This window comes from Moschus berezovskii, chromosome 6, assembly GCF_049115385.1.
Source record: "Moschus berezovskii isolate FMDL1 chromosome 6, NW_MosBer_1.0, whole genome shotgun sequence".
NCBI classification, from domain to species: domain Eukaryota; kingdom Metazoa; phylum Chordata; class Mammalia; order Artiodactyla; family Moschidae; genus Moschus; species Moschus berezovskii.
In genome coordinates, this window is record NC_142465.1 from 113,762,636 (window position 1) to 113,789,787 (window position 27,152).

The window sequence follows — 27,152 nt, forward strand, 5'->3', positions numbered from 1 at the left end:
GGGCCCAACCTGAGGGCAACTACTGCAGAATCTCTGAGGGTGTGGCCTGGACAGCATTTTAAGAGTCTCCAGGGCATCTTAATATACAACTGGGGTTGCCAACCGATATTCTAACAAAGCGAAAATTAGCAGCTGTAAAAAGAAAGCTGTTAAAAGCTATTACCATCTGAGTCTGTTTCTTAGAAGTAATCAGGTTAAAAAAAAAAGCTTAGAGACAAGGAAATTACAGGACAAAATGGATAATGCTGTTTGATCTCAGGAACCTCAGGAAACTGTTTATCCCAGGGTCTCTGTCCTGACCTTCCCGTGGGGATATTGTGCTTTATCATCTCAGGGTCTCCAGACCTGCTGCAAGAGACCGGGGTTGGGGGGGCATCTAGCTTCCAGGACCAGTCCCCACCCCCACCGACCCCTTGTAACTGGGGGCAGGGGTCCCTGGACCTCTGTGGCCACTTTCCTACACCAAGGGTCCCCTCCTGACCTCCTGATCCGTCAATGCCAGAAGGACCCTGGGAGGCGGGAGGCAGGAGAGGCTGAGGGGCAGGGCCGGGAAGCACTCTTCTCACTGGCAGGGGAGTTGGGCAGTTGACTCTAGGACCCTGGCTCATACCTTGTGCGTCCAGCCTCTTGTCAGCATAGACCTTGTAGGTGAAGGCGTGCCGCAGGGCCAGAGCTGCAAAGAACATCTCCACGCAGATGATGAAGTCCTGGTAGCCAGCAGCCACGGTGCCCTCGCCCACCGACACACGGGCCGAGTGGATCTTGGGGATGGCCCCGCACTTCTCCAGGATGGCCAGGAGCATGCCTGGAAGGGGCAGTGTGGGGCAGTCATGGGCATCGAGCCCAAGACTGGATCCCCTTCTCCTTCTCCCTCCACATAGCGCCCCACTGCACACTCCCCCGGGAGGATGAAAGTGGGGTGCACGGCTGCTCCTATTGGGTGGGGCTGTTGACACAAGCTGGAGCCTTGAGGAAACCACCTCCCAGGTCCTGGCTGGACACCAACCCTGAGATCCCCCTGTCCAGAAAGCAATCCCGCCAAAGTTCACTGGCTCCAGTGAAAGGCCCTGGGGGCCCACACTTCATGACCCACAGGTGCTCAGTGGACAGAGGTCCCTTTGAGCTCCGGACAGGATCGTCCATAGACACCCCGCGGCCTGGACCCTAGGGGCACTGGGGATGATGAGCAGGAGGCAGAGGACGAGGCTGAGGGGACAGGGAGGCACAGTCCAGCCTCGCAGGGGCCGGGAGGAGGCTCACCTTGCCAGAAGGAAAGAAAGATGACAGACTTGACCATGAAGAACTTGAGGACGGGGCTGTAAGGGCTAAGCAGCTCCCGGGTGGCAAAGTAGAAGAGGAAGAGGGCGTAGAGGGCCAGGCTGACGGAGATGTTGTAGATGATGGTCACGTAGAGGTAGCCGCTGGTGACGCTGCAGGAACCGGGGACATTCTTGGGCTTGAACAGACCCTTCTGAGTGACAAGGGGCCTCCGTCCCCCTTTGCCCTGCCTGCATGCCCTTCCACACAGCTTTAAGAAGGCTCCCTGGGCCGTGTTCCCCATGCCACTGATAGAAGTGGTCAGAACACTGGGGGCAGGGCACCAGTGAGCCTTGCCCCCTGCAGCTCCACTGCCCATGCTCCTGGCAGAGGACTCCAGGCGGCTTCGGGAGCAGGGCCTCAGCCTGATGGTCCAAGGGACACAGAACCTGACTTGGCTCTTTTCACTTGAGCCACGTTATGTTCCCTCTGAGCCTCTGTTTGCTCACCGACCCCTGGGGACTGTCATTTGGGGTTACAGGGGGTGTGTGTGCAAGCTCAGGGCCGACACACATGGTCATGTTCACTAAACCCTGAAGTGGGGTGTGTGTCAATCCATGCAGAAGAGACTCGAGCCGGGACTCTTAGGCCTTGGCTCTCTCGCCCCCTCCCTGGGAATGGTCACTGTCCCTTCTTGCCCCCAACCCCCCAGGGGTCCCACTCTGTCGCCTGAAGGTGACAGACACTCCTCTGTCAGAGGCGGGGCCAAGTGTCATGGTGCCACTGGCAGGCTTCGGCCCCAGCAACTCAGGGGTGCAGGGAGGGGTGAGGATGGACGGGGTCAGTGGAGGATGCCCTCCACTCAGATGACAGACACAGGTGTGGGGCCAGTCCGCAGCCACCTCTTCCCTCAGCCAGAGCCTGAGCTTCTGGGCAGAGCCACCCACTCCTCCCCACACACACCTCGGACGGTGGGACCCGCCACTTACTCAAAGTCACCATCCCGGTACTTGCCGAATGCCTGGAGGACCACGGTGCTGACGGCCATGAGTGGCTTCACCACGCAGAACTGCAGGGTGGCCTGTTGGGGAGAAGGCAAGAGTCAAGGCTGAGCACACAGACCACGGAAGAAGCACCTCCTCTGGCCAGCTGGACTGGTGCCAGAAGCCAGGGGATGGGAGAGGCCCACTGTCCTGCCCCCAGGGGAAATGCTGTCTGCAGAAGACATGAGACAGTAATAGGGCGATGCGGCTGCATGCGAAGACAGGCGTGTATGAGGAAGAATGGAGGCGACACAGAGACAGAGATTCCATAGGAGAGACCACTGAACATGCTAGAGATGGGAGGACCGGCAGAGCGGGCAGCCAGAGGCATGAGCTCAGCCCAGGGGCAGACAGCAGACAAGGGCGAGGGCTTAAGTGCTGGTAGGTGGGCGGCAGTGGGGAGCAGGCCTCCCACCCTGGGTGGGTGAGGGCCTCCTCGTCCACCCCAGTTCTGGCCCTCTGCCCCATGCTCTGGGCCTGGGTCTAGGATTTATGTTGAGCTGGGGTTTTTACTGGTGATGGAGATGACCCCCAAATAGGAAGTAGCCCAAAGCCCAAGAAAGGCCTGGAGTCCCGACATGAGTCTGAATTCTGGCCTCATAAACTACCCGCTGTGGAAGCTCGAGGGGGCAGTCACTCAGCCTCTGAGTGGCTGTGCGTGAAGGATGGTTGTAACCAGCCCCCTGCGGCAGGGTTGCTGTGCAGGGACTGAAGCACAAGACAACACAGGCTGCCCTTGGAGGTCTCCCATCTCTGAGCACTCAGCAGAGGCCTCTGCCACTGAAAGAAGCCCTCAGTCGAGTTTCCACAAGCCCCTTCAGAGGCCCCAGTAAATGCCAAGGGGAACTGCAGTGCCCATGTAATCATGAGAAGCACCACTCTCTAGGGGCTTCCCTGGTAGCTCAGTTGGTAAAGAATCTGCCTGCAATATGGGAGACCTGGGTTCGACTCGTGGGTCAGGAAGGTCCCCTGGAGAAGGGATAGGCTACCCACTCCAGTATTCTTAGGCTTCCCTGGTGGCTCAGTTGGTAAAGAATCCGCCTGCAATACAGGAGACCTGGGTTCAATCCCTGGGTTGGGAAGATCCTGCAGAAGGGAAAGGCTACGCGCTCTAGTATTCTGGTCGGAGAATTCCATGGACTGGTTTGATCTCCTTGACTGTACAGTCCACGGGGTCGCAAAGAGTTGGACACGATAGAGCGACTTTCACTTTACCACTTTCTAGAAACCCAATAAATGTCTGCCACAAGGTCCTGCTTGGGGAGGTGGGATTAGCTTTGAAAGGCTAAGCTGGTGTGGTTCCAAATGGGGCAAGGACCTGAGAGCAGAGAAAGTAACCTGTGGAACCCTAAGTTTCTGACCCAAGAGGGGCTCGAGTAAGTTTGCAGGGGAGCCCAGGGCGAGCTGAGCTGCAGGGCTGCCAAGAGGAGAGGCGCGTATGATGGGGTTAGATGGGTGATGCCCACAAACCCCGCTGCCCCCACCCCCTTGAGGAAGCAGGATCAGCACCTTTGGGGAGGGTCAGCAGCGTGTCCCAAATAAGTGCTGGTGCTGCCCTGGCTCAGCTCAGTGGTGCTTCGACAGCCCCTTGAAGTCTGTCATCACCCCCAGGGTACAGATAAGGAAACTAAGGCATGGGGGCGGTTGGCTGAAGCGGCAGAAGACTCAGACCCAGACGGTGGCCCTGATGAAAAGCCGCGGTGTCCTCTCTCCAAGGGGAAAAGGTGAGAGGTTTCTTTAGTTCTCGCCTTTGACTACCTGTCCCCACCACCTCCAGGACCAGCAGCACAATATCTGGGCCCACAAGGCTGAGGAGTAATTTCCAACAAGGCAACCAAGCTAGTGATCTGGCGTCAACACTTCATACACAATCTGATCCTCCAAGAAGAAGGCAGAGAGTCACAGCTGGGTCGGCACTAGTAAACAAAGGCTCTGAGAGGCCCCACCCTGAAGCCGGGACAGTGTGAACTCTTTCCCTGCAGGTCCCGTGGGGAGGTTTTGAATTTAGAAACACCCGAGGGAAGGAAGATCTGGAAGAACTGGAGACTGGCTGTCCAAGCAGGGCTTTGTAGGTGGGGCTGTGCACGGGGCGCGGCTCCGCCCAGGAGTGAGCAGAGAGGCCAGCCTCCAGTAGGTCTGGGGATGGGCTGTAAGTTTCATTTCCCAAGATGGGGTTTCATCTCCCAAGATGACGCTGCACGATGCTGGATGGGCTGCCGGGCCCTGTGGAGATGAAGCTGGGGTCCTGCCAGCGGGGCACGGTGCCTGAGACCCTCCTGAGCAAGGGATGGCAGGCTCAGAGCCAGGGCCGTGTTAAGGGCTTTCCTTCATCTGTTCCTCAAACCATCCCTTGAGGTTAAGTATCATTATGCTCATTTCAAAGAAGAGAAAACCAAGGCTCTGAGAGGTTTCGTAATTAGCGAAAGTCACACAGTCAAGAGAAGAGGCCAGAATTCAAACTCAGACGGTCAGAGACCCAGACCCAGGCACTTGAGCACAACACCATGCTGCCTCCTCCCAGGTCACTCGAGACCACTGGGAGGGCGGATCTGGAAACAACTGGAAGCTGCTGGGCTGCCTGACAAGTGGAAAGGGGGGAAAGAACCAGAGGCTGCGCAGGTCTGTTCAATAGTGTTCCTCAATGCAGAAACCCTCCCAGCTCTAGCCACAGCTGATAAGTTTTCACACTGAGATCCTAGAATCACCATGCACTTCCTTGGACTCTCACACACACACCAAGACTTGGATGAGCGTCTGGGGCCACTTCCTGCCTGGGGGCTGCATCAGACACCCCTGGGGTACCTGCTAATGTTCCTCTGAGGACACCCTGCCAGTGCTTGCGCATCCCTAACAGCTCAGGGAGTGGGTGCCTCGCAGGAAATGGGAACCCCGCTGGCAGGCTGGGAGCAGGGTCCTCCTGGCCTGACGCCTGCCTCTGCTGCTCTGTCAACCAGGGGTAGCCTGGTCCCTGCAGTTGCCACTCCAGGGCACAGACCCAGGCTCCTGGTCCCCGGCCTGCAACCTGTAACCAGGGCAGTTGTAGGAGGTACCCTACCCACCTGCTTGCAGAACCGTAGGAACCCGATGGAGTAAGTCTTTCCCCAGAGGCAGCAAGTGCCATACATACAGCTGGACCTGGAAGAGACGAGCGGAGAAGGGCTGGTGAGCAAAGAAAGAGCTGGGACTCAGGAAAGCAGGGTGGGGGCAGGCCACCCTCACTCTCCTTCACACCCTGACAAGCCGGGGTAGAGGGAGCAGGGCGGGGATCAAGCTTGGATCCTGGGCCGTCTTTGAGCCTGAGGCCAAGCACTGGGAGAGACACGGCATATTCGGCAGGAACCCATGGGATAACAAATGAACCTGAAAGGCACTGAATGTGAAAACTGCGAGAGGGAAAAAACAGGCAAGCAGATAGGACAGGAAGAGAGGGAGAAAGAGCCAGGCAGGCCTCCCCAGAGTCCCAATGAATGACCTCACTCAGGAGGTGCAAGAGAGGCAGAGTAGGTCAAGGTCACAGGCAGAGATGGTCTGGGACCGGCTGATGCCAGGACAGCTCAGAGAACGTCAGGCCCAGGAAACTGGATGATGTGGAGGGCTCCGGGGGACTTCATACTCACTCGATGGGCTTCCCTCTGATCTCTGACATGATGGAACTTTCCCCCCCGAGGTATTCATAGCACAGGCTCAGGAAATTATAGATGACCAAGGCTGTGAAAACAAAGTCCAGAGAAAACCACTCAGATCAACCGAACGGATAAACAGATGGTGGAATTCTAAACAGCAACGAAAGTGAACGAACCACAGGCACAGGCAGAGACTGGAGGTGGGGCGGACTGGAGGCGCGGGGTGGGGGGCGGGCCTCAGGGACATGAGGACCCGGTGGATAGTCCACTCGTATAATCAAACTCAGGCCCCGCTAAACCATGCTGTTCACAGACGCTGCTGGCCACACCATAAAGAAAGGCAAGGACGAGATTACCGCCAAATGCAGGACTGAGAGGGGCGAGCTGGACAGGCAGGCTGGGGGCGTGAAGAGCCGGCAAGGCGCGCATTCTGGGTTCTGGTCTTGTAATTGTTTACTAGTTTTATGTACTTTTCTGTTTCTGTGTTACAGATCACAGTTTCATGACCAAGCAACAATTAAACATTCTCTAGAAGGATCTCAGGAGAAATTCTCAGCAAGAATGAGACAGAAAGAACCCTTATGCATTCATCAGCGTGTAGCAGCATCTTAGCCTATAGCTCAATAAGCTACAACAAAATGTGTGAGAGGTGCCCAGAATACAGTGCAAATGTTTTGGGAAGTTGGGCCAGCGCGTTCTGAATCAGGACACAGCTTGACATCACCCACAAAGATACAAAATCTGCAACAGCCACCAACGGGGACACAGCAGAAGTTTGCTGTGAGCTATAAATACAGCACTACGTTGTAATAGGTCTCCTGGTCCGAGGACTTCTGAGGGCTCAGCAAATGAAGGCTGCTGCCCGCAGGGTGCCAGAAATACCAGGATGTGCCAGAAGCCAGGGCACAGAGAGGACGAGGACGCATGGAGGAAAGGTGCAGGAGGCAGACCAGAGGCCCGGGGCAGGGGAACAGGACAGGCGTCCGGCAGAGGAGTGAGGCCAAGGGGAAGGTCAAGGTGGGGTCAGGGGCGAAAAAGATCTAGGGAGACGCGCCAGCGGCCCTGCAGCCAGCAGGCCCCTTCTCATCGGACCCACCGTCTGCGTGCAGCAGAAAGGCCTTCAAGGCTCCCAGAGCAGGCCTCTGGCTCAGTTCAAGGTCTTTCAACAGGTAGCCTGGTTCCTGCCCACCCCTCACATTTCCTTCCCAGCAACACAAGGTGCCCTGCCCTCTTCACTCCTGGAACTGTAAACCCGTCAGACATCACCCTCCCTGAGAAGTCCCTGGCTGCCACCATGGGGACCTGTGCATCCCACATCCACAGAACCTGCTGATTTGCAGAACCAGGCAGTCCATCCCCCTTGGAGTGTGATCACCGACTGGGATCAGCATGGGCCCAGCCCTCGCCACACACTAACATAGAAGCTTGACTGCCTGGAATTGGAGCATAGCAGATCCTGGCCATACGTCTGTAGGTAAAAGTTGGCCTTTAGCAACTAGGAAAGGGCTGTACATCCCTCAGTTGGTCTAACCTACTAAGGGTTCGTGTCTGGGGCTGGGAAACAGGGGCCCAAGTGGCACCCTGTATAAACAGGACCCATAGCACCAGCCACCTGTGCTGTAACTATCCCCCTAGAGACACACAGCAGAGGGTTCACAATGTGGCTCTGCTGGGTGCCTCTCTGCGGCTCAGTTTTCTCACCTGTTAAATAGGGGCAAAAAGAGCTCCTATCAAGTTAGGAGGTGGTGGGGTTTCTGTGAGTATGCAAGGCGCTCAGGAGAGTAGCTGGCACCCTCAGCTTTGGTGGTAATGGCTGTTTATCTGCTGGCCTTCCCTGGGGGCCCGCTGTCCCCAGACAAGCGCCCTGTGTGTGGTGGGACTCTCCACTGACTGGCCTCCAGATCACTTTCCACTGACAGGAACTTTGGGCATCTGAAGGCAGCAGGTGAGGAGCAACAAGCCACATCTGATGTCAGCCTACTAACACGGTTTTATCCAAAACCATGTAAGGCCAAGAGGAGTGGATGTGTCTCTTCCAATTGGTCCAGCTATATTGTAGTCAACGGTATTTTTTCAAAGGCAGCCACATGCCCTGACACTGACACTCCTCTGCTGAGAGATGGGGGCTTTCCTCCCTCTTCTCGAATCTGGGTGAACTGGAGAGATCATAGTGGAAGCAAAGCTTTTTAACATCTGATGTTGTGGTTAGAAAAGGTTTCTTTCTTTATAACTTTTTAAAAAATTTATAAAAGTTATTTTATTGGCTGTATTGGGTCTTCAATGCTGTGCACGCTTTCTCTAGTTGCAGTGAGCACGGGGGCCCCTCTTTAGCTGTGGCGCGTGGACTTCTCCTGTTGGGGGGCACGGGCTCTAGGGTGCACGCGCTTCAGGTGCTGCAGCACACAGGCTTGAGAGCACAGGCTCAACAGCTGCGGTGCATGGGCTTAGTTGCTCCAAGGCATGTGGGATCTTCTCGGATCAGGGATCGAACCCACGTCCCCTGCATTGGCAGACAGATCTTTACCACTGAGCCACCAGGGAAGCCCAGAAAAGGCCTCCTTCTTCTGGTTTATCCTCTTTTGAGATGCTTGCCCTTAGACCTGGCCATCATGCCAAGAGGAAGCCCACAATGGTCCATGTGAAGAGTCCACATGAAAAGGCTCATGTGGCAGGAACCCAGGCCCCCAGCTAATACCAGCATCAACTACCAGCAACGTGAGTAAACCAGACATCAGATGATCCGTCCCCGAGTCTTCAGGTTCTCCAGCTCAGGCCCAGGTACCACAGAGCAGGGCCAAACTGTTCCCAGTGTGCCCTGTCCAAATTCCTGACCTGCAGTATTCATGGACAAAAAAAACAGCTGTTTTACACGAGCCTGTTTTGGGGTAGTTACATAAACAGCCAAGTGAGTGGAATGCACATAAAACCTCTTCTGGAGTCCCCAGATCATGTCATGATCTCTCAGGCCTCCCCTTGCGGGTACATTCAGGTCGCTCTGCTAAATCCCAGAGGCAGACCCAGCTGCGATGCCACCTTGTCTTTGGCTGGTCCCGTCTTATCGCCATGCTCATATCACACCCCACAGTCTCTGTAGATCCGCCTGCTCCTTCAAGTACAAGAGGCAGCATAAAGCGGCCAGCAAGCCATGGACCCTGGAGCCAGCTTGCCTGCATGTTCCACCACTTAGGAGCTGTGTGGCAAATTTCTTCAGTGCTCTGGGCCTCGGTTTCCTCATCTCTAAGCTGGGGATAACAGCTCCTTCCAGGTGGGGGCTGCAGTGAGGATGGGGCTCAGGGCTGAGAGTGTGATGCCTTACCTATGAGGCTGGGCTGACAGTGAATATTGTACAGTATTACCCACTCTCTTCTGTAAACACCTTGCAGGCAGGACCCGAGGCCCACCCCCAACAGCGATCAAAGGGCTTGGCACGTCCACACTCAATCAGCAAGGAAGAAACGAATGGATGGACACAGGCCACAGCTCCAGGCAAGGCTCAGAGAGGAGGGCTGTGGGAGCGGCACTCACTCAGTCCTGCTCTCAAGGTGCTCAACCTCTCACGGGCTGGGAAGCTGCACCTTCCCCAAGGTAATCGGACTTCCGGTCACTGAAGTCCAAGCGAGAGGCCACAAGGGCCAAAGGTTCCTCTGCCTCCGTCCAGAACCACCGAACTAGGCTATCTTGCAATCCACTTCCGGGAAGCGCTTGGTGCCTGAGCTCACAGCCTTTCCTGTGTCGCAACATACGTCAGCCTGCTCCTGAATTACATGGTCCAGCTCTCTGTCCACATGCAGCTCTGTATTCAACCGGTGAGATCACCAAACTTCATCCATCTCTCCCAATTCAGGATTTTTGACCTCTGATCAGTGCTCTGGGGCCAGACAGTCTGTAAAATCCCGATTTGCTGATGGTTTCTGTTAAAAGAATCATTAGTGAGTTGATAATGCATCTTGGGAGAAGGGAAACAAGACAGAATCTCCTGGAGATGACTCAACCAGCCCACACCAAGACCCACTGACCATCTGGACAAATCAAAGCCCTGCCTAGGAAATGACAGAGCCATGCAAAATACCACCCCCATGCTCCAGCATGTGTGTTTAAAATAGACAGCTCAACACACAGTCAGGGAACAAACACAGAGATAAGCCTACCCTGAACGTCACAAGAGCAAAAAAGATTAACAGTGGGGGTTCTCACCTGGCCACGCTTCTGACCACAGCTCCCATTCTGGTTCCCTGGAGAGACCCCAGACACACAAGTGACCACAGGGGCCCACAAGGAGCATCCAGCATAAGAGAAAGAATGGGCTCTCTCTCTTTCTCTCTCACTCTGGACAATCAGGTACCTGGAACTTCCATCTCCATTCTAGACACCAAATCTTAATGAACTAGAGACAAATGCACACAATCAGAGGCAAAAGACCAGATTCAACTGCTTAGCAACAGGGGGAACCCGAACATTCTTTCCCATTTTTCCAGTGGCTGCTGATTGTCATGGACAATAACAGACACAATGTGCTACAGGCAGGCAGGTGGGGTCCTCCCTGAGCACCTGCCCCCGGACTCTGAGCTGCTGCAGTGGTCCTAGCTCCTCCTCCCTCATGGCTTTTCTGCCCTTTGCTGTTCCTGCTCATTGCTGCTCCTTGCCACCCAAAAAGCTGACTCCGATCCCTGTCTTCATTGGTTTCTTCTGGTTGCCTGTCTTTATCCTGATGGGTTGAGCTCTTCTGATTCCTGGCTCTCTCAGCCCCGTGAGTCCTGCTGGCAGCACACCTGTCGTTGAGTCTTTGGTGGTCCTCAACTGTACTCTCCCCACCTGGGAAGAAGTTTCACTTTGGACCAGAATCCAGGAATCCAAGTTCGTCCCAAATTGGAAACTGGGTGAAAGAAGCATCATTCTTTGTTTCTCTCGTACATGTAAAATCTCTTCCCGTAATGAGAGTTCACACTTTTGCAGGGAAGAACCTTGTCCTGTATTCCTTCCCCAAGCTTGGCCACAGAGCAATTCCCGGACCTCAGAGACCCAGACCAGAGTCTGGCCTTTGGCAGTTACTCTCTAGGTAACAACTTGGGAAAATTTCTTAGCCTATGTGAATTTTTTTTCACATTTGAAACATGGGGATGATAACAGTTACTCTCCCAGGCAACTGAGATGAGAGAACCAGCTAACGGTAATGAAAAAACACGCGGTAAACTGTGAAGTGCCACACAAACCTCATTAACAAGACAGTGCCCACAGAAAACAGCTGTGGAAGGGTTTCCCCCATCTGAGATTCAGCCACCTGCGCCTCTCCAACCACCGTGCTCCCCAGGTTGTCTCAGAGTCATCTTTAGGGGTGACCCCCTACCCCAATCAAACACTAAATGCAGGCAAGGGGGCTGGATCCCACCCCTTCACCGTGTGCCTGCTCTGTACACCCTGGTGGTCCACTCCCAGCTCTGTGAATTCTGCCCTTTACCAGGTGGTAGATGCTCAGCGGTAAAGAATCTACCTGCAATGCAGCAGACCCAGGTTCAATCCCTGGGTCGGGAAGATCCCCTGGAAAAGGGAACGGCAACCCACTCCAGTGTTCTTGCCTGGAAAATTCTATGGACAGGGGAGCCTGGTGGACTACAGTCCATGGAGTTATAGAGGATCGAACACGACTGAGCAACTAACACTTCCATTAGGGGCACTGGGCAAGCATCCATTTCTCCCTAGATAATGGAATCACTACCTCCCATTCACAGGGTTTACAAACCTTCATTCTCCCGTGAAATGGCCCTGGAGTGAGAACGAATCGGGGGGAAAGGTATAAACCTTCAAAGGCAAGGACATGGCCCCAGAGGCAGCAGGTGCCATGAGGCAGAGGGATTTCACAAAAGCCCTGGAAGGTTCAGTGTGGCCACTGACTCAGGGACAGGAGGGAGCCAGTGAGAAGCCCAGAACCTGTGCAACCGGGTGCACCAGGCAGCTCTGATGGCTGCAGGTACAGATGCGAACACCGGCTACGAGTCTCCATGCAGTGCTCTTGGCTCCTTTCGAGACAGTTGAGAGGGCTCTGCCCTCACAGAACTTGGCCCAGCTAAGGGCAGCAATGAAGAGACTTGCAGAAAATATAGACAGGAAGTCTGAACACGAAGGGAAGATGTCCAGGGCTTTCCCAGCAATAGCTCAGCCCCTCAGCTTCCTCCTCCTAGAAGGCGATGAGAACATTATTCTCTGGGGAAATAGGCCCAGAATCAAAGAGGCCTCATGTACTGTCTACCCCATCACTGCAGACAAACAGCAGAGGAGCAACCTCCCTGGTGGTCCAGGGGTTAAGATGCCCCACTACTGGAGGTGCAGATTCAATCAATGGTCAGGGAAATAAGATCCCATCTGCTGCAGTAAAAAAAAAAAAAAAGGTAAATAAAAGGCAGAGGAAACATCCCACGTCCTATCCACGTCCTCCACCCAACTGGGACGAGGCCCAGCAGTTTTAAGACCCATCCTTCTTTTCCACTGTTTTAGATTTCTTATTTTGGGCTCCAACGTGTACTTGGTATTTCCTTTACTTATGTGTGTGCTCAGTTATGTCCAACTCTTTGCAACCCTACAGACTGTAGCCTGCCAGGCTCCTCTGTCCCTGGGATTTCCCAAGAAAGAATACTGGAGTGGGTTGCCATTTCCTCCTCCAGGGGATCTTCCTGACTCAGGGTTTGAACCTGTGTCTCTTGCATCTCCCACATTGGGAGGCAGATTCTATACCACTGTGCCACCTGAAAAGCCCAAGTCACATTCTCAAATATATTTAAAAAAAAAAAATAGCCAAGAACACCAGACATTTGAAGAAAGCTTACTGAAAGGTCAAAGAGCAAAGTAAGCAAACAAATGGAAGAAACTCAAGAGACAGAGATAATGTCGGGAATAGAAGAAAAATATACTTGGCATCCCCAGAGAGAGAAGAACAAAACCAGGAACAAGGGGAAAAGAGCAGGGAAGAGCTCCTGACATTTTACAACATGATAAAGGAAATAAAACCTTCAACAGAAAGCCCAAAGGTAAAGATTTAAAACATAATCAGAAAAATTCCTGGAAAGCAGAACAATGAAAGAGATGGAAAATGCCAAGAAACTGTAAAGGAAATTTGAGGCTCAATCCAAAAGTGCAACATTCTATTTAACTTACTCCAGAAAGGGATGACAAAGTGGAGGGGAAGGAATTATCAAACAAACATTCATGAAAATTTCCCAGAACCTTAGGACATGAGTTGTATCCACACTAAAAGAGCCCACCAGATGCCCTGCACAATGAACACGCCATCTCTTGTGAGATTTCAGAACAACGGGGATAAAGGCAAGATCCTAAAAGCTAGGAGGGAAAAAAGAGTTACATACAAGCATTAAGGATCCAGCAGACTTTCCAAAACCAACACTGGAAGCTAAGAGACAGTTAAAAACACACCTTCAAAATTCAGAGGGAGAATGATTTTCAATTCAGAAATCATATTCCCACTGAACACCAATGAACATAAACATTATAATAAAAATATTTGCAGATAATGTTCAGATTTCAAAAAACAGAACTCCCATGCAACCTGTCTTCTCAGGAAGCCCCTGGAAGATGTGTGCTCACCAAAGAGCAAACCTCAAACGCGGAAAAGATGGCACCCAGGGAACAGGCGGTTCAGGACAGGAAAGACAGCAGGATTCCTGGGCTGACGGTGAAGGAAAGACCCGGGACAACAGCTGAAAAGTAAGAGGTCTCAAGAACAACCAGTCCAGATGGGAGCAAGGAGGGCAGGGCTCCAGGAGGATCGCCACCGGGAAAACCCGGAGCTAGGAGACTGACAGGAGGGCTTCTTTTTTTATTCAACTGAAGTGCTGGGGGGATAAATTAATGATAAGAGACAGAAAACAGCAAGCCAAAGAGGCAGACAAGTAGTAACCAGAGGGAAAACAAAGCTGAACAAGGAAATGTCTTGGGTCATTGTAAGGCTGAGCCCTGAACAACAGTTACAGATGTATAACCCACACACTGAACACAGACCAAGAAAAATCAGGATACGATCAACTAAAAAGAGGAAGGAAAGAAAACGTGTGTGTGCGTGTGTGTGTGTGTGCTGTAGCTGGAGATAAGATACCTCACTCAAAGCCTTCCTTGGACTTCCCTGGCAGTCCAGTGGTTAAGACTCTGCTCTTTCACTGCAGGGGGAATGGGTTCAATCCCTGGTTGGGGAACTAAGTAAGATCCCACATGCTGCATGGCGTGACCAAAAACAAAACCCCAAAACAAAGAGCCTTCCGCAGCAGGAAGTCACTATGTAACCCTACATAAAACTGAAAAGCTAAGAAATAACAGTAAAAGCCTATTTTTAGGTCACTTGAGCAAATGAAACCAGTTTAAAGAGTTGAAAGTAGGATGACTTTGAGAGTGAGGAGGAGCTGGGGCAGTTTTGTGTTTCAACCAAGGGCACATATTACTTCAATAAAAGTAAAATTTTAGTTTTAATTTTGTTTAAAAAAAAAAAAAAGCAAATGTCTCTAAGAGGTCCGACAGAGAGTCTGGCTCTGAGCCGGCCTACACAACAGGTTGGTTCTATCTGCAACAAGAGGCCCCCAGCCCAGTCGATTCGTATCCCTTCCTGAGTTTCGGGACACGGAGGAGGAAGGGTGGGAGGGAGAATGAAGGTGGGGGGGGGCATTTCTTTGTGAATTTTAAGGGACACACCCCATTACCAACTCTGTGGGGGCGGCTCCTGCGGGCAGCTGCAGATAAGCACACCAAGAGGGAGGCGCGGAAAAGGCCAGGCCAGGGCCCAGCCCACCGACTCAGACACTGCAAGCTGGTGGACTCGGGGGGCAGCCTGAACTCCACGGCAGCTGCTGCGCTGTTTGTAAACTCCTTTGGAGAGGCCAAGCGGATAATAGCGTTGCTAGGAGATGTGCTTCACGGGGCGGCCGGCTCCCTGTGAGGACCTTCGTGTGGCTGGAAGGATGGGACGGGCTGGACCTGAACAAAAGGGCTCTGGGATGGAGTAGCCGCCGGCCATCTGCTGCCGCCTCTGGGGCCCAGAGTGAGATGGGCTGGAGGCCCCGGGTGGTCCCCACTTCTGCCGTGAGCCCCAGTCTTCAGGGCCCTGGAGAGAAGGGAGCCTATACTTGTCCCCCCACCACACAGGATAGCCCCACACTGGGCCCCCAGTAGGGAAATGCTTTTTGCTTCCAGAGAAACCAGTGGACAGAGGCTGCTCCTGGGCACCGCGGCGAGGCTGGCAGCTGAACAGAAAAGGGAGCCCCATCGTCCCCATCTCTAGGCTTAACCACTCCCTAGGTGCCCAGTGGTTTCCCTGGGGACTCCACCGCTTCCAGGAACATCAGGCTGTAGGGTCCCCGCCTGGCTGCAGTGTTCTCTCCTGACAGAGCTGGCCAGGGACTCCAGGCTGGGGATTCAGCGAGGCAGTCATGTGGGTGACTGCAAGGCACGTAGCAGGTGTTTAATAAAGTCTTTTCCTGTTTTGGCTATGCCAAGCCACACACATTCTTATTAGTTCCCCATCCGGGGATCGAACCTGCACCCCCTGCAGTGGAAGCACAGAGTCTTCCCTTATCCGTTCAAAAAATACAGAGGGCGTGAGCACCTCTCACCTGCTGGCTCTGTCACCTGGGCTCTCTGCCCGTGTCTGCTCTCGTGGAGCTGACAGTCCACGAGGGAGATGGAACAAACCAGGCTCACACGCTGTCCATGCTTAACGCAAACAGGGGCTGGGAGCCAGAGCCACGGGAAGGCCTTTCCGAGGGGATGCTGGAGTCAAGATGAAAGAGCTCTGCAGGCACTGGGGAAACGGATGTGTTGGGCTGGGCGGGAAAGGAAGCCGGCAGTGCTGCAGGGCAAGGGGGGCCCACCCGGTGCCTGCATTCTCTCCTCAAGTTCAAAGGCCACTTCCTGTGCCCTGCGAGTCTTCAGGGATGCACAGGTTCAAAGTGAGATGAGAGGAGAGACTCTAGCTTCTTTGGGGCCAAGCATGCTGCACTCCAATATCAAGGGTCAGGGCAAAGTGCTCCCCCTGCCCCGGGGTCTGGGAAGCTCATGGTCAGAGCCTCAGCATAAGGAAAACCATGTTTGGTCATTCTACCCGAAACCATCAGCGCATGTACAGGGAGGAGACAGGAAAGCACAGAACCACTGAGGAGGGTGGGCGTCAGAGCAGGGATCCTTCCTCTCCCTGCTGACCTGCCTGGGGACAGGCCGAAGCATCGCTGGTCTGCGACCTGTCCTGGGGTCTCTGGCCTCCCCTTCCTTCACCCACTCAGTACCTGGAGATTTTCTAAACTGCAATTTCCAGTCATGTCATATTCCTGTGTATCACCAGTAGAAAAGAAAGCCTACGTTTCCTTCTATGCCCCCAAGGCTGCGTTATGTCCCCATCCCTGCCTCCCAGGCCCATCTCCTCCAGCCACTGGCCTCTCCTCTGGCCGTGGCTGGCCCCCCAATCCCCACACAGCTCCCAGCACCCCCAAACTAGCACGATGAGATTCCTCTCTGCCCAGAATGAATGCTGGTCCATGCTATTGCCTGGCAGATGCCGACTCATCTCTAAGACCCTGATCCCTGCCCCACCGCCTCCCCAACCCCAGCTAGGGCCACTGGGAGAGAGCACCCCTGTCTCCTTGTGCTGACTGTTTAGGCTGCACAGATTCCCGGACAGCAGGCGGGGTGAGAGTTGTCTTGCCCGGAGCCCAGCACAGGGCCTGGCCAGGTGCTTGGAGCTCAGCACAGAAGCAAGTGACGAGTCCACACCACACATGAGAACTGCACCCTGAAAGGCAGTGAGCTCCTCCTGGGACAAAACCCTCTGGATTAAGACACACGGGGAGGGAAGCCCAGCCCTGCCACTACACTACCTTACCATACACCCCGGACAAGCCCCTTACCCACCTGTACCTGGTGGTACAGAGGTGCATGGAGCCTACAGGCTGTGTACGGTGGTATCCAGGCTGCCTCGCAGACCCGGGGCCACAAGGTCACCCCCAAGATTATGCAAATCAGTCAGGGATGAGCTGGGATCCACAGCGATGACATGCTCCCTGGGGACTGGTGTGCATGGCTGGGTTTGGGAACCAGGTGCCTAATGCAGGAGTCAGTTAACATGCATGTACTGTCCCTCCACTTCCAGAACTTTCTAAACACCTGCCTCTGGGCCGTGGAGCTAAAACACAACTGAACAGGTAGTGGCCCACCCCGCCCTGTTCCTTAACTAACTTATGGTGCAGAGGGCGGGACAGACAGGACCCTCCCTTCCACAGAAGGGAAGCCCTTTCTATCTACCAATGAGCCACTTATTTACCCTCACCCTCACCAGAGATGCCAGCACTGAGAAAGGAGCCCTGATCCCCGGTGTCTGTGCAGGTGACACCTGGTTACACGTGTGCTGGGTTCTGGGTGGAAAACCCTGAAGGGGGTCAAGAAGGGATGGGTGGCCCCTCCAGAAGGAAGGGGCCCTCCAGGGAGAAGACCCTAGCTCCCAGCCCCCCACAGCCCTCTGGCTGCCACCCAAGCCGTCCTCACCCTCGTAGCAGTCACGCACGGTGCCGAAGTACACGTAGTACTGGTCGTTGGTGAAGAAAAGGAGGCTGAGCCAGGAGTCGAAGGCGTAGATGGGCACAATGAAGAGGATGCGGACGATGTAGCGCTGCTCGTTGGGGCAGCTGTAGCAGCGCAGGTGCATGTAGATCTGGGGGCGGAGCGACCGGTCAGCCGGAGCCCCAGAGCCCCCGCCCGCCCGCTCCACAGGAGGAGGAGCCCTCCCGGGCGCGGCTCCGCCCTCAGCGAGCACAGTGACTCAGCCCTGAGCCTCGGGGTCTTCCTCTCCCCACTGTGATGACATACACTTCCCAGGTGAGGCTGCTGCAAAAGCATCTGACCAAGGGGTGCGTGAAGCCTGCAGGCTGCCTGCAGTGGCACCCAGGCTGCCTCGCAGACCCGGGGCCACGAGGTCACCCCCAAGATTATGCAAATCAGTCAAGGATACGCTGAGATCCACAGCGATGACACGCTCCCTGAGGACCGGGATGTGTGCATGGCTGGGTCTGGGAACCAGGTGCCTGATGCAGGAGTCGATTAACATGCATGTCCTGTCCCTCCACCTCCAAGACTTTCTAAACACCTGCCCCTGGGGTGTGGAGCTAAAACACAGGTGTTCAGGTGGCGGCCCACCCTGCCCTGTTGCTTAACTAACCTATGGTGCAGAGGGCGGAACAGACGGGACCCTCCCTTCCACAGAAGGTGGAAGTCCTTTCTGGCTGGGTGGCTGCAGCGACAGCCTCATTCTGGGTCTCACTTTCCCATCTGTTGAACAGGGGCAGCGCTGCCTGCCTCGCTGGCAAGTTGGGAGAATGCAATGCAGTTTTTAGAAAGCAAGGGAAAAAATAAAAGCTGCACACAAATGCCAAGAACGACTCTAACCACGATGCAACAGTCCCAGCAGCCAGAGTCTCCCTCGTCCCAGCTCCCATGACTTCATGCTTGGCCCAGCCAAGCCCTGTGCTCGGAAGGAGGAAGACGAAGCGTTTCCCATCTGCTGTGAGCCAGCTGCCTGGGAAGCAATCGGGTTCCAGGAGGGACGGGGAACCCTGGGACCGGAACGGGCTCAGCCTCCCTCTTCATGGAGCAGCCTTCAAACCTGTTTCCTTGGGTAGCCAAGACACGTCCCAGCCCACGGCAGCCTCCCCTGGGATGGCGAGCCCCAGGGGAATGGGAAACTTGACTTCTATCCCAGCTCTGCCACCAACTTGTATGTGACTAGGCTAGTGTCCCCTCCCTCTTTCCTCTCTGGGTCTCAATTTTCTCATCTACAAAGGGGTCACTGCCACTCTGTACACAGTTCCCAGGCTCCCCTATAGCTTGGGCTGGACATGTGACCAGTTCTGGCCCACGGAAGGTAGGCCTTTTCTGGTTGAGAAGGTTAAATATTCAGAGTACCTTCTACACACACCCCTCCCTGCAGTTGTCAGACAGATGGTATCTTGCAACTGTAGGATGCTGGAGGCACAGAATGGAAACTGACCGGCATTGGGCTGGCTGGGCAAGAACCCGACTCCCCCGGGGAAGCCCCTGAGATTCTGGGCTTATTTATTACTGCAGTGTAGCATGGTCTGGCCTAACTAATACTACGTTGGATGAGAAACCTCTTGGGACCACCCCCCCCACCCACCGGAGGGTTGGGGCTTGCTGGCTCGCCTGGCCTGGGTACCTGGTGGCAGGTGATGAGCAGGGCTGTCCAAACGAAGAAGCCAGAGATGGCCTGAGCAGCAGTTGTCATCAGGAACACAGGCTGCTCCATGGCCGTGGGGCTGCCCTCAGGGATCACGGAGACGCTGGGTGAGGCTGCTGCCGTGGTGGGCGACGCTGGATCCGGGGCCAGCGCGGCCCCCCTCACAGTCATGGTGCCTGGCAGCAGGGGGCTTCCTGAGAGAAAGCCTCAGAGTAAACGATGAGCTGGCCTAGAAAAAGGGAACCACAGTGTTAGCCTCCTTCCAGTGTCAGCAGCGGCGCTGGAAAGAACCTTCTAGGCTGTACATCTTCCTTCAAAATGTGACCAGACCCTGACCATACCTCACTCCAGCCCCTGGATTAACGGAACAGGCTCCCGACAATCTCTCTGCTTCTTCCTCAGCCCCACCATCCACACAGAGCAGCGAGTGAACCTTCTAAGACATCGGCCAGATTGAGCCCTTCCTCTGCTCAAAACCCTCCAACGGCTCCTGTCTCCATCAGACTACAAGCTGCTGTCCTGACAGAGGCCCACAGACTGCCTCATGGGCACTCTACACTCTCTGATCTCATGTCCACTCCCATCATGATCCTCCATTCCAGCCACACCAGCCTCCTGTGGCTCCAACATGCCATGCCTGCTCCTGCCACAGGGCCTTTGCACAGCCTCTGCCCCTCCACACAGCAGCTCCCACACACCCTTTAGGTCTCTGCCCTGACCACCCATTCAAATATGACCGTCCTCCCCCCAGGCGCTTCTGACCTCTTTGCTTTATTTCTCTCCAGAGCACTCATTACCACCTGGCTCCAGCTGACAAACTATACATCACTCACGTGTTCATTAACTGTCTGTCTCCCACATCAGACACTAGCTCCCTGAGGGCAGGGGCCCTGTTCTGCTCAGGACTGTATCTCTGGCCCTTGGAACAGCGCGGGCACACACACAGCTGGTGTTCGGTGATTGTCTGCGGGCTCCGTCCATCTTTACACTTCGGGTCTAGCAGGGTCACTTTAGCTCTGAGGCACCCCCTCTAATGGCAGGTGTATTTTCTCTGCCATTTATCCCCAGTTTCCCTAACGGCTGACACTTGGTCCTCACCATCCGTGTTGTGCTGGACATTTTGTGGCCCTTCCCCGCCTTCAAACTGCTCACCTTTTAATTTAGCTCACGGACCGCTCTTCCTAAAAGCCTGCCCTGTTCACTTTCCCCACTGAGGTACTTCCATGCATTTCATCCGCCTCTGTTATCCTACATGACACGTGCTGCTGTCATTTGCTTGCATTTATCCTCCTAAGTCTGCCCACTCTTCAAGGCAAGACCACTTTTCCATCTTGGAATCCCCAGCAGCAAGCTTAGCACCAAGACCATTTACAATGTTTATTTTATCATCCATCGATTTTCACTTATTTCAAAAGGAATTTGAGGTACGTCAGAGAGAAGCAAAGAACAGGGTTGAGGCAGCTGACATAAAGAAAGATTCTGGGTGGGGAAAGTAAAGATGGGAGTGGGTGGGGCCCAGGATGGCACTCCAGCATCCTGGGCAGTTACCCCACGTGGGCTGCCATGTGAGCCCCACACCTCCTGGTAGCAACTTCAGTACCTGGGGTAACAAATTAAGAGCTTCACGTTGGAAGGAAACCATGTATTACAGGAAGAACTGTTGTTATGGTTCTCCTGGCAAGTTTACAAACAAGGACCAATGCCAGGCTGGGGGCTGGCACCACTCTCAAAGAGTGAAGCCATACCATCAGAAGCACCTGGAAAGCTCTAAGATGGTTCACTCCCCTCCACAGACTTGCCGAGACCCATGGCCCTGACGGAAGTCCCTTCAGTGCTGCCACCTGTTGACAGGTTGGACAAGGTCATCCTGGGGTCATGGAGCCTCCACGCAGCAAAGGCCCCAGACTAACCTGCAACGGACCAGGTGACCGTCCAACCACTGACGCAAACAGATGCGAAGGTGAGAGCAGAAAGAGCCCTGGCAGAGGCTCAAATCTTAGCTCCACCATGACCAGCTGTGTGTCTGTACAGGCTCAGCGGACCCCAGAGGGTCTCCACTGCCTGACCCAGAAAACAGCCATTCCCCCACACCCAACCATCTCGGCCTGAACCCTGTGGTCAGCCCAGATGACCTCTCCCAGTGCCCTCCCCGTCTGAGCTACAACATACTGACACCAACAGGGGGCTTCCTGGAGCCTTCCCGAGGTGCATCCTGACCCCGAGATGAAGAAGAGGATTTTTGCCCACATCTCCCCACCCCTCTGCCCCCATCTGAGTCATGTCTGCTCTTAGCTGTATGTTTTTACCCTGGAAGAGCCCCCTATGTTTCTATTTTCCTGTAAAAATAAACAATCTCTAATGCACCGACTGAGAGAAGAATCTCGATTAAAAACTCAAAACTGGAGAAGGCATCTATATAAAGAAACTCAAAATTGGAGGTGTCTATATAAAGACTGGTGGCGCTCTGAAAAAGAGACACGGTGACAAGTCTAAGAATAGCTCCTGTAAGTATGGTTGCAACATTGAAAACCAGTGCCAGAAATATTTCCTAAAAGAGAAGATTTGGGTTGTAAATCATCATCTTTGTCTGTCATTCCAAATTAAATGAATAAACACAAGGAAATGGGGGGGGCGGTACAGGAAGTACAGACACGCTTCCATCTTCCCCTTCTGAGCAAGGACTGGGTGTGTCAAAGGCTGTTTTGTCCTCAACTAACAGTGGTGCTGACGGGACTGTGTCTAGACTTCCCGAGATGGGGTAACTACTGAGCTCTGGCCCTGCTAAGGGGTGACCTGCTAGGGCATCTATTCAGTGTGGCCGGTTTCCTGCTGGGCTCTGCTTCCTCTCCCTCGAGTGCTCTCCTTATGTAGGTCATCTGGTTCCCAAGAAATACAATCAGAGGGCGAGTGACTTGCCCCTAAATCAGACCCAGGACTTCAACCCAGGTCCGAGAACATGTTCTAGGTGCCTACTGTCTACCAACAGGGGGCCATGGATGAGCTGCCCCCGGGGGGTCCACAGCCCCCTTCCAGGACGGGGGTCATGGCCGTCTCACCAGGGCCCTGACTCCTAGCAGGAAGGGGAAGGAGGTACTTCCCAGGAGGGGAAGCCGCGGCCTCGGTGGGCGCTCCTGCGGCCTGACCCACGCCGGCCACATTTCTGACCGTGTCTCCTGCTGGGGTCCCGTGATTTACAGACCATTGACTTCATTCTCAGGCGGCCCTCGCTGTTTACAAACCATTTTCCCCCACATGATCTCATGCCTTTTCTCACAGCAACTCTGAAGTAAGCAGGACTGTCTGCATCTTAGAGATGAGGAGAACAATGTGAAACTGGGTTTTTACAGCTTCCGGGGGGTACCACCAAATGACTCGAGGGTTTTCATAATAATCCCCAAAGTACTTCCAGGGGTACCACCAAATGACTCGAGGGCTTTCATAACAACCCCGAAAGTACTTCCGGGGTACCACCAAATGACTTGAGGGCTTTCATAATAACCCCCCAAATACTTCAGGCGGTGTTCTGACTTACAGGTGCAGGGTCCCTGGCACCAAGAGAGGCAAGTGAAGGCGGCTCTCAGGAGTCGCCCTGCTTCCGGGACCCTGGGCAGCTCATGGCGCTAAACCCCGCAAACTTCACAGAGTGTGGGTGTTGGCGGCAGCGGGTGGGCACTGGGTCCCATCCTTTCAAGCTTGGGACAGGCACCTTCCTGGGACTATGCCTGCCTAGGTCCCACAGGCGAGCAGGATGCTGGCCTGGAGACACCCCCAGACCTGGGAGAAGTGGGGGGTTTTGCTCCTCAGGGAAAAGGACGCCGATAGCTGCCTTTTCTCCATGCAGCCCACACACACCAGAGCGGGGTAGACAACACAGATGGAGCTCAGAACCTCAGCTCTGGCAGGTGCCCTGTATGTTCTTAATCAACTGAAGTTAAACTGCCAGGGTTGTGGTAGAGAGCCTGAGGGGAGACACTGGAGTCATCTTCTCAGAAAACATGACCTGAGGCCTCTGGACACTGTGCTGGGCATGGAAGACCAGGCTCCTCTACATGCCTGCTCTACGTGACTGGGGAACCTGGAGGCCTTGCCCCCACCACATTGCACAAGGGAGTGCCAACTATCCAGGGAGCCCCAAAGAAGCACCAACCGCCTTGGCCAAGGCTGGCGAGAGGGGTTGGGGAAGGCTTCAAAGTGGCAGGGGCTTTGGGCAGAGCTCCAAGGAGCACACCCAGCTCCAGCTGTGAGGTCACCAAGCTGAGTTCCTACTGGACTCCACCACCTGCAAGCTTGACTTCAAGTCTCAGAGCTTCAGTTGCTTCATCTATAACATTTGAGGGAACGACATCATTCTCGAGGGAGTTTCCACTTTACACAAGTCCCATTAGTAAAGGGAGACAGAATGCAACCAAAAAATGACTATTTTGCAACTCTTAATACAAACAATGGACATAGACATGGATCATCAGTGGATGATAAAACCACTGGGTGAGGCTACTGGGGAATCTGATAAGGGAGGGAACAGGCCACAGGCAAGGTCAGCATCACTGAAGAGGGGCATGGGGTACACAGGACACACACAACATCATCGAGGAAGGACCCTCACCCCAAAAGTGAACTGGAATCAAAGCAAGCCCCTAGAACTAACCACCAGTATAAAGGAGATACAGAGGACAGCACAACAGATGAAATGGTACCATGAGGAGGCAGCAACAAAGCCAGACCATGGGACCGTCCACAGCTCAAAGGACCTGGTCTCTCCCAGGAACCGACGGCCTATAAACAAAGGTGGCTGAGGGGCAGTAAGAGAACAAGAGGCCAGGAGACATTACAACTATATGCAACGTGTGGACTCTGTTAAGTCTCTGTCAACAAACCAGTGATTTAAAAAGGTATCCTTAGTATCCTTACGGATCCGTGTATATGTATGACTGAGTTTTTAACTTATATGCAGAGTACATCATGAGGAACGCTGGGCTGGAAGAAGCACAGGCTGGAATCAAGATTGCCGGGAGAAATATCAATAACCTCAGATATGCAGATGACACCACCCTTATGACAGAAAGTGAAGAGGAACTCAAAGGCCTCTTGATGAAAGTGAAAGAGGAGAGTGAAAAGGTTGGCTTAAAGCTCAACATTCAGAAAACGAAGATCATGGCATCTGGTCCCATCACTTCATGGGAAATAGATGGGGAAACAGTGGAAACAGTGTCAGACTTTATTTTTTGGGGCTCCAAAATCACTGTGGATGCTGATTGCGGCCATGAAATTAAAAGACGCTTGCTCCTTGGAAGGAAAGTTACGACCAACCTAGACAGCATGTTAAAAAGCAGAGACATTACTTTGCCAACCAAGGTCCGTCTAGTCAAGGCTATGGTTTTTCCCATGGTCACGTATGGATGTGAGAGTTGGACTGTGAAGAAAGCTGATCGCCGAAGAATTGATGCTTTTGAACTGTGGTGCTGGAAAAGACTCCTGAGAGTCCCTTGGACTGCAAGGAGATCCAACCAGTCCATTCTAAAGGAGATCAATCCTGGGTGTTCATTAGAAGGACTGATGCTAAGGCTGAAACTCCAATACTATGGCCACCTCATGCGACGAGTTGACTCAATGGAAAAGAGTCTGATGCTAGGAGGGATTGGGGGTGGGAGGAGACGGGGATGACAGAGAATGAGATGGCTGGATGGCATCACCAACTCGATGGACATGAGTTTGAGTGAACTTCGGGAGTTGGTGATGGACAGGGAGACCTGGCGTGCTGTGATTCATGGGGTCGCAAAGAGTCGGACACGACTGAGAGACTGAACTGAACTGAACTGAGTCCCTTTGATGTCCACCTGAAACTATCACAACATTGTTACTTGGTTATGCTCCAATATAAAATAAGAAGCTAAAGAAAATAACAAATTAGATAGCACACAAGAATTCCTGCCAATTTTGTTAGGTGCATGTGCTAAGTCGCTTCAGTCATGTCCAACTCTTTGTGACCCTATGGACCATAGACCACTAGGCTCTTCTGTCCATGGAATTCTCCAGGCAAGAATACGGGTATGGATTGCCATTTCCTCCTCCAGGGGATCTTCCCAACCCAGGAATCGAACCTGCATCTTCTGTATTGGCAGGTGGGTTCTTCACTGCTGAGTCACTTTGGAAGCCCATAGTAGGTACACAGTAGCTTTGCAAAAATAAAAGTATTTATCAATGGAGGAAGAATAATCATTTCAATAAACAGTACTAGCTAGAACAACTGGATATCCAGAAACCAAAAAAAAAAAAAAGAACCTTAACCTAAACCCTACAGAAAAATTAATTAAAAATGGATCATGGATTTAAATGCAAAATATAGGGACTTCATTGGTGTCTCAGTGGGTAGGACTCTGCCTGCCAATGCAGGGGGCATGGGTTCGATCCCTTGATCAGGAAGATCCCATATGCCACAGAGCAACTTAGCCCACGCACCACAACTAGCCTTACTCTAGAGACCAAGAGCTGCAACTACTGAAGTGTGTACACCCTAGAGTTCGTGCTCCACAACAAGAAAAACCACCACAAGAGAAGCCCGGGTACCGCAACAAACAGTAGCTCCCACTCACCTTGACTACAGAAAGCCCACAAGAAGCAACAAAAATTCAGCGCAGTCAAAAATAAATCATTTTTTTAAATGCAAAATATAAGACTACAAACCTTTCAGAAGACATAGGAGAAAATCTTTGAAACACAGGGTTAGGTGCAGTGTTCTTAGACTTAACACCAAAAGCATGACCCTCTAAAAGGAAAAACTGACTGGACGTCACCAAAAGTAAAAACTTTCATGCTGTGATTATGTGAACAGCATGAAAAGACAAGCTACAGAGAGGAAGAAAATATCTTTGAGCCACATATTCAACAAATAACCAGCATCTGGAATATAAAATATAGCAAGAATGCTCAAAGCTCAACAGTAAAAAAAAAAAAAAACCCAAACAATTCAGTCAGAAAACTCGCAAAAGATACAAACAGACACTTCACACAAGAAGGAGCATGGCCAACATGTAAATGGCTGTTCAACATTAGCAATTAGGAAAACGCAAACTAAAACCACAACGAAGTATCACTGACCACATATAAATACGAAATAGTGACATCAATCGTAGGTGAGGATGCAAAGAAACTGGCTCACACATACATTCCTGGAGGCAGTATGAGATGGTAGAGCCGCTCTGGAAGAGAGTCTGGCAGTTTCTTATAAAACTAAGACGCACTTACCATACAACTCAGTAATCACTCTTCGACATTTATCCTAGAGAAATGAAAATGTACATTCACACAAAAACCTATACATGAAATGTTCACAGCAGCTGCGTTTCTAACTGTCATGGAAACATGGAAACAACCCAAATGTCCTTCTACAAGTGAAAGGTTAAACTTTTGGTACACCCAGACCATGGAACACCACTCAGCAACAAAGAGGAACAAACTATGGATACAGGCAGCAGTCTAAACAGATCTCGAGGTATTGTTTAGTAAAACAGTCAGTCTCAAAAGATCACATACTGCCTGGTTCCTCTTATATACCATGCTCAAGACGACAAACCTACAAAGATGGAGAACAGATCAGTGGTTGGCCGAGGCAGCCAGGAGAGTGGGCGCACAAATACACAGAGGGAAACAGGAGTCCCCAGGCGGAGCGATACTTTGGATCTTGAAGTGGTGGTGGCTACATGAGACGACAGGTGACACAACTGCAAAAAAGGACACAACAAGAAAACAGTGAAAACCGAATAAGGTCTGTCGTCTGCTGTCTAGTTGGGCTTCCCTGGTAGCTCAGCAGTAAAGAATGGGTTGGGAAGATCCCCTGGAGAAGGAAATGGCAACCCACTCCAGTATTCTTGCCTGGGAAATCGCATGGACAGAGGAACCTGGTGGGCTACAGTCCATAGACTGTAGAGTCAGACACGATTTAGTGCCTAAACAACAACTGTTGTCTAGTTCACAGTACCATAGGGACCTCCCTGGCGGTCC

General features: G+C 53.0%; 1 protein-coding gene across 5 annotated transcripts in view; it reads right to left on the reverse strand.

The window, feature by feature from the left end:
• Positions 1 to 27,152, reverse strand: part of TMEM184B (transmembrane protein 184B) — a 50,727-nt gene that overhangs the window by 4,993 nt on the left and 18,582 nt on the right. For all 5 annotated transcript variants that reach the window (XM_055394062.2, XM_055394063.2, XM_088837490.1 and 2 more), the window contains 7 exons: positions 19,134 to 19,383; positions 17,450 to 17,615; positions 5,918 to 6,008; positions 5,360 to 5,435; positions 2,247 to 2,338; positions 1,261 to 1,430; positions 611 to 805 (listed from right to left, as the gene is read on the reverse strand). In XM_055394062.2, the coding sequence (XP_055250037.1) occupies positions 611 to 805; positions 1,261 to 1,430; positions 2,247 to 2,338; positions 5,360 to 5,435; positions 5,918 to 6,008; positions 17,450 to 17,615; positions 19,134 to 19,325 (982 nt within the window). In that variant the 5' untranslated portion in view covers positions 19,326 to 19,383. The remainder of the gene's footprint in view (positions 1 to 610; positions 806 to 1,260; positions 1,431 to 2,246; positions 2,339 to 5,359; positions 5,436 to 5,917; positions 6,009 to 17,449; positions 17,616 to 19,133; positions 19,384 to 27,152) is intronic.